The sequence below is a fragment of the Danio rerio genome, chromosome 15, assembly GCF_049306965.1.
Source record: "Danio rerio strain Tuebingen ecotype United States chromosome 15, GRCz12tu, whole genome shotgun sequence".
NCBI classification, from domain to species: Eukaryota; Metazoa; Chordata; class Actinopteri; order Cypriniformes; family Danionidae; genus Danio; species Danio rerio.
In genome coordinates this window covers 7,137,501-7,145,133 of record NC_133190.1, presented here as the reverse complement: position 1 = coordinate 7,145,133, position 7,633 = coordinate 7,137,501, and the positions used below count along the sequence as shown (strand labels likewise).

Genomic DNA, 7,633 nt, shown 5'->3' with positions numbered 1-7,633 from the left:
ACGACACTAGTTAAACCAGGGTTATCATTAATACACTAAAACAATCAAATTAACTAATAAAATAAGCATTTGAGCTATTGTATTAAAGAATAATTTAGTTATATTAACACAAACTTTTCTATAGCATACTTTCGTATACTGAAATATGATGTAATGTACACATTTTTAGCCTAAAATCAGGTGGTAGAATGAAACCTTTTATAAACACAAAACTTTATTAAACAATATTAAGTGACAGCTTGGTTTTTGGGGTCACACTTTAATTTGATGGTCCGTTTGTTGAATTTAGGTGAATTATAATTAGATTATAAGTAGACTGTTAGGGTTAGTGTTGATATGTAGATTCTTATAATCAGTAAACGTCTGTTGAAGGAGCAGATATTAAGCAGATTTAATACTCAAATAGGCCATCAAAATAAAGTAATACCAAATTTGGTTTCAGAATTTTGCAACCACAAATCCGACTAACCAGGGGCGTAGCACCAAATTCTGGGCCCTGTACCCTCTCAATGTCAGTGGGCCCCCTACACATTTTTTTTTTTAATTATTTGAATATAAACATGCACAAATAGTGTTTTAATCTATAATCAAATCAGATTATAATAATGACTGGTTCTTTCATTCACCACCATTGAGTGCTGCTACTGCTGGTGTGTCGGAACCACTGGTTGTTTCTGAAACTGGTTAATGTTGGCAACCTGACGTTAGCTGGCCTGGCCCATAATTTACTTACAGCAACAAGCAGCCTGGTTGACAAACTAAGCTAAAGATTTAACATTAGCATACATACATTACAGGGCTCGAAATTAACTTTTTTACTTGGTAGCACTGGTGCTCCCAACTTCAAAAAGTTAGGAGCGTCCCAAAAAATTTAGGAGCACCCATTTTCTTTTTAGTTATGCGCCGATCTTGATTCTTAGCCGATTTTGATTAGCACACGTACATCTCGGAGATGTCTATTTGACGTCTGCATTCACATCTGCAAGACATCTACAAGACGTTTCCAATCAGATGTGAAATAGACTTCTATTAGACATCTTTAAGATGTTTGCGATTCAGAATGTGTGTAAAACTGACATCATACAGACGTCTGCCAGACGTTTGTATACAGCAGGTGCTTTCCAGATCAAGAGATCTTTAACAGACATCTTGCAGACGTATAGAGACACAAAATATCTAATATAATGGCATTTCAACCTTTATCCAATTAAAAGGGATAAATCAAGTATATAATTTCTTATATTAGTATTACTTACTTCTTTTACATTTACACATGGATCGATAATTGCAATAATTTGACCATAAACAGCTGAAAAAAATTATTGGAAATAAAAATTCATTCTCTGTCACAATTTCGAGCCCTGCATTAGCATCAGCTGTCTGGAGTTGACTATGTTAACTTTAATTAGATGTAGTTTCATAACTAGCAAACTCAGTTCACCTTTTGAAAAGAAAGCAGTCATCAGCTGCTTCCCCTCATTCTGCCTCCTTTCTTTTTCCTTTCTCTCTTTCTTTTTTTGAAATCCCGATTTGGGCTTTTTGCGCAGCATGATCAAGCTCTAGACTCACTGCGTTATTTGTGTGCCGCCGGCTGCCGTGTATGGGCGGACTAAACCATTTCGAGGGGGGGGGGGGGGGGGGGGGGGTTATCAATATATTTGGAAATATATAATGACATTAATTAGAGGGGCCAATTAATTCGAAGTAGGCTACAAAAAAAATTATAATAATAAAAAATTGGGGGGATTTCAAAGGGCCCTCTCCCTAGACGGGGCTCTGGGTAGTCTGGTCCACTTTTCCCCCCACTATACCACGCCCATGCGACTAACAAAATAATACCTTATACTGTATTTGTTGACCTCTATTTAAATAAATATGATTGGTATGACTACAATAGCCTTATAACATTGAACTTTACAATGATGCATAATCAAGCAGTACACTTTAGAATCATGCGTCACTGTTCACGGCACAATCTCAGCAAAATTGTTGTGAGCAAGCTGCTGAAATGACACATGCGTTTGGGTCTGTGACTGAAGACAAGTGCAAAGTGTGTGTGACACAAAAGGAAAAAATCCAGGCAGCTTGCTAATGATCCCTCCGTTGGTTTAATGTAGAGAATAATCGCATTAAAAGTGTTAGGGTGCATTTTGCCACCGGCACATTTCTATTTATCCCCAAATAACTGCAACACTCCTTACAACGCTGTCAATCAAACATCACAGATCAGCAACACACAGTCTGAAAGTGTGCAGTTGAAAGCCAGTTCATCTTTGTTGCTATGTTTAGCCTTTTCCTTATCCTTTAATGGAGAGAACACCATTAACATATTATAATATGATAACTTTTAATAGATTGTAACATTTAAATTTAGACTGAATGACAGCTCTGAATGTATAATGGTGCTTTGTTTATGTATTTTTTGATACAGGCAATTTATGTATGTTTGGGTGCAGCATTCCCAATGCAGTGCAACACAGTAAAATGAATAGAGTTTGTAAATATAAAGAAGCAATTTGACGTAATAGACCTAATAAATACCACAAATACAAATAAACCCTAACGCAGGGGTGTCCAAACTCGGTCCTGGAGAGCCGGTGTCCTTCAAAGTTTAGTTCCAACACCAATTAGACACAGCTGGACTAGCTAATCAAGCTCCTACTAGGCTTTCTAATAACATCCTGGCAGGTGTGTTGAGGCAAGTTGGGGCTAAAATCTGCAGGACACCGGCCCTCCAGGAGCAAGTTAGGACACCCCTGCCCTAGCACAAAACTACAGTATTTTAAAATGACACGCTTGAATTACTATGGAGGGGGAAAAAAGTACAACAGTCCCCCCTAGCGGTCACAGTTAAATGTAACAAGTCTCCAAATTAAGCGAAAGAATGGACATCAACACAATTCATCCAACAGCGGAATTTAAGTTCATCAAGATGAACAAAATACGCATTGTCTTCTGAGATTTTCATCAGGTAACTGATTGTTGTTGCCAGACTCTTTTTCGAAGACTTTGGCATATATTACAGCATTGTACAAAACTGATCTTCCACATTACAAAGATTATTATTCATTATTATTAAAGATCTTCAAAATGTCTTCTTTTGTCTAAAACCACATGACTGATAATAAATGATGAGGTGAATTATGGGTGAATTATTCCCTTAACTGGCATTAAACAGCAAAGCAATTTATAATAGCATTTATTCAAAAGGTGCACTAAGCGATATGCTTTGGCAAAATATGTTATTTGAAAGCACTATTTTGATTTTAATGTTGTAGTTAATGAGATTAATAAATGCTTTAATAAATATTATTAACAAATATACATTTTTTATAAGTATATAAGTAACTAATGCAGTTAACTAATGTTATACAATGGGATCATATTGTAAATGCGATTGCTAAGGTGCACTAAATTGTTTCATGTAGCCAAATATCAAAACAGATTCCACCAAGTCTCTAATCATGTACATGGACATACAGTCAACCAACGACACTTAAGGTTTTGTCACATGAGCATGCTTACCTTTTCAGTGTCTGTTTGTTCTAGTTGGACTTAAATTTGTTGGGTTGAGAATAGGCTATCCACTTGTTGATTCATGATGTATGGAATACTGTTTCCGGGTCAAAGCCGCTACTCATTTGAATTGAAAAAAAATATTTGTTTAGGGCCTATCACACATTAAAGTGAATTTTATATAAAATCATAGTGTACACAGCATTCTCTAAACTTGCTGCGTCACAAATATCAAAATTTTATACTATTTATAAAAATGAAACACTTTCTGGCCATCGGATATTAGGCATGGATATGGACAGCTAATGTTTTTCAGCCAATGATGAACTTCCGGTGAAGGCTTAATGTGTCTATTTAAAATTTCATAAGGTTCATTTTACAGCATCGATGCTGTAATGTAATTTAATTATAATCAGTTAAATAGACTTACGCATCCATTTGGTAGTTAATGTGTAAAAAGAGACAAAAGGTGTCATAAGCTGCTGCAATTCTATTGAAAATAACTTTAAAATTTATTTCTAGATTTTATAGACATGGGGCGGAAACATAATTTAATGCAGTGCTTCTTGTTTGGTCTGATACACACTTCATATCATATCTCAGCCAGGCAGTGAAGATCGCTGTTTTACTGTTAAAGAAATCAGATCTTATTTGTGGTGATTCTGTATGGGATGACAATTAACCGGAGGCTCTGAGGCTGGCTGACTGAAATTTAAAGTCTGTGTGCAAATACCTCATTGGCATACTTAAACTGAAGTACAGAATTACTGTCATTCAAAGAAATTCAAGGGCATTTTGTCACCTGTTTTACCACCCAACATAAAAAATCTGTGTGCATTTGATCATTTAGAAAAGTAATAGCAAGAATTGTTACCATTCATTCATTTAGTCTCCAAAACAAAACCTATCACTGAAGCAGTAACTATGCAAAAGGGTCTATATTGATACAGTCTGGGCTGATATATATTTGCAACATAAAAGAAGATTTTAAAAACAAAATTAAGTAATGAGCAAAAAATAAAACAAAAAAATGAAAATAAATTTCCAAACAAAAATGAACTGCAAATAAAAATCAAGCAGTGCAAAAAAAAAAAAAAAAAAAAAAAAAAAAAAATATATATATATATATATATATATATATATATATATATATATATATATATATATATATATATATATATATATATATATATATATATATATATATATATATTAGCAATTTTTTTAAATACACATATATTTACTACATTTTTTTTCTGGTATTGCTTTTACAAAACCTCTCAAGTCAATTGCATGGGGCGGCTAGCTTCAATTTTGATCAGGTTATTTTCTAATCGGTTGCCTATTTTCGTCTTGAATATACCCCTGTAACGCGTACTGCTGTCCTTTTTGTTTGGCTTTCTCAGAAATCTCACCTGTTCACCAAAAATGACTATTAATATCCCTGGGAATGTCTGACACCAGCGCATACATATTGTAATAGACGTGCCAGGCATGAAAGCTTGACAGGCGTATAGCACCAGAAACTAAGGAGCGCAGGGCTAAGTGAAGGGTCAGTTGACATTCAGGAAATGTTTAAATGATATTAAGATATGGCTGTCACAAAATGTTCTCTGCCTTAATGAAAACACAACTGAGTGTATTCTGTTTGGAAAATTTTAAGAGGTCCACCATTTCATCTCCAGTGCATCTGGCTGAGTTTCCTCGCTTCAGCCAGGTGGTCAAAACTTGGGTGTGAGACTAGACAGTAGTCTAAAATTTGATAAACAGATTGATTCTGTGATTAAAGCAAGCATTTTTCAGCTTCGCCTTCTCTCTAAAGTCAAGCCCTTCCTGAGCAATCTTGAGAAAGAAAGCTATCCATGCTTTTGTTAGTTTACGTTTGGACTACTGTAATGCACTTCATGTTGGAGTTAACCAGCCATGTCTTCATCGTTTGCAGCTTGTGTGAAATGCTGCTGCTCGCATGTTAACTAACAGTTGGAAAAGTGAACACATTGCACCAATTCTCAATTCCCTCCATTGGCCCCAGGCCCGGATTGGCTAATCGGGAGGACCGGGAGAATTCCCGGTGGGCCGGTCCGTTTTTTGGCCGCGAGGGCCGGTGTCCCTAGCTCCAGAATCTGTTGCTCTCAGCAGTCAAACTTTTTAAATTAATTTATTTATTTACTTGACCACAATCTTCTTATTCATTATTTTACCGCAGCTCTGCTCTTTTCATATATAACCAGCCTGCAGGTTGATGATGATTATTATAATAATTGATGATAATTTAGATGAGTCACCTCTTAATATACAGCTGTTGTGGTCCAGTGGTTAGCACGTTAGATTACAACGCCGTCGTCTGGGGTTTGATCCTCGTCTGATTTTTTTTTTTTTTTTTCATTTTTATTGTTAAGACATATAATACTGTTAGGGTTGTTGAACATTTCAAGTTCTAAAGCAGCTTTTTTCTCAAAAAACGACTTGATAGTGTAATTAGAAACTGAATTGGAATTAACTTATTTTAATAGTCAGTCGTGAACTGAGGTGGGCCGGTCTGTGGCTTGAAACTCCAGGGCTGAAAAGGAGTCCCACTCCGGCCCTGACTGGCTCCCTGTTAAGTTCAGACTTGATTTTAAACTTTTGATTTTTGTTTTTAATGCTGTCAATGGCCTTGCTCCTACTTATTTATGTGAAATTTTGCACATTTACAAACCCAGCAGAGCTGTGCGATCTGCTGACCAACTTCTACTTGAAGTCCCTTGGGCAAGATACAAGCAGTGGGATGACCGCTCTTTTGCAGTGGCAGGTCCTAAACTCTGGAATACCCTTCTAACTGAGCTTGACAATCACTGACCTGCCACTTTTTAAAGCCAAGCTTAAAACCCACTTGTTTAAATTGGTTTTTAATGCATAGCACTGAAACTTCGTTAGGTTTTGATGTTTGTTAGATTTTATTGATATTTCTTGTCTCCTTTTTTTGTGTGGTATAATTTGCTTTTACTTGTGTAAAGCACTTAGGTATACCTTGGTTGTAGTAAAGTGCTATTTAAATAAAAGTTGACTGATTGATTGACAAAGGCTGGTATATGATTCTGAGGGTATGATAACCTTGGATAAAAATATTTTTTGTATAAAAATATCACGGTTTAGCGGTATTGTGATTACTGATCTAAAATATATATTTTTAAATGTCTGGGTAAAAAAAACTAAAACTTTTTTCCCTTCTAAACACAATATATTTAATTTTAAGAAACATTTATAATATTTTGGAGCAGTAAACATGACAGGATAAATAAATGAAATGAATCACTGACTTTTGCTGTCTTCATTTATGCCAAAAACAGATTTTTACAATTTAAAACAGCATCTTTGGATATCTTTTCAGCTGAAGATACTGTTGTCCTAAAAAACCAAATAAAAAATGTAAAAAAAATTCTTACACATGCGTTAGGAATGGTATTTCACAAAATTTTGGCAGTATTAAAACCCTGACTTTTTCAAGCCGCAGTTTACCTTGAAAACGGTTGTCGTCCCATGCCTATTGACTTGAGAGGTTTTTAAAGGCAATACTAAAAAAATAAATAAATAAATATATATATATGAATATTTTTTTAAAGATTGCAAATATTTATTTTTTAGCACTACTTGATTTTTATTTGCAGTTCTTTATTTTTGTTTGGAAAATTCCTTTCCCTTTGAGATTTTTTTTTTGAGATTTGCGTTATTTTTTTTTACATTTTTTTGCTCAATACTTTATTTTGTTTGCAAAGCTTTCTTCTATCTTGTAAGTTTATATGGCCCTAGACTGACTCCATAGTATCTCTTGATATTTGTAGGTCACAATCTGGAACCTTTGGGTACAAATGTGTACCTTTTGAAAAGGTATTTCATACCTGTATTTCCATTCTCAGTGATTACTAACAACTCAAAAGTTCAGTTCGTTGATACCATTCCTTTAGCAATAAGTCATTTTCAGCTCCTTTCATTCCAGCTTACCCTGACAGCTCTATCTTTTTCATCTATTTGAGGGCTGGTGATAATGGTCTCTGGTAACTGCACTTGTTCTCTATCTGCACTTCCCTCCTCTTCTTCCTTTAAAACCTGCAACTCTTCATCCAAACCCTGCAGTGAT

The 7,633-nt window shown here is 35.1% G+C and overlaps 1 protein-coding gene and 1 long non-coding RNA gene across 5 annotated transcripts in view; both read right to left on the bottom strand.

Moving 5' to 3' along the window:
• Positions 1–2,085: 2,085 nt before the first annotated feature.
• LOC141378015 (uncharacterized) lies at positions 2,086–4,596 on the bottom strand. The gene is made up of 2 exons (XR_012391280.1): positions 3,326–4,596; positions 2,086–3,227 (listed from the first exon to the last, which is right to left on the bottom strand). It is a non-coding gene; the product is annotated as an uncharacterized lncRNA (long non-coding RNA).
• A 1,286-nt stretch (positions 4,597–5,882) lies between these two features.
• Positions 5,883–7,633, bottom strand: part of rinl (Ras and Rab interactor-like) — a 31,241-nt gene continuing 29,490 nt past the window's right edge. For 3 of the 4 annotated variants that reach the window (XM_073924373.1, XM_073924374.1, XM_073924376.1), the window contains one exon: positions 7,139–7,633. This exon is cut by the window's right edge and continues 283 nt beyond it. In XM_073924373.1, coding sequence (XP_073780474.1) covers positions 7,474–7,633 — 160 coding nt within the window. In that variant the 3' untranslated portion in view covers positions 7,139–7,473. Of the gene's footprint in view, positions 6,904–7,138 lie in introns of those variants that run through there. The other variant, XM_073924375.1, reaches the window with a different exon arrangement.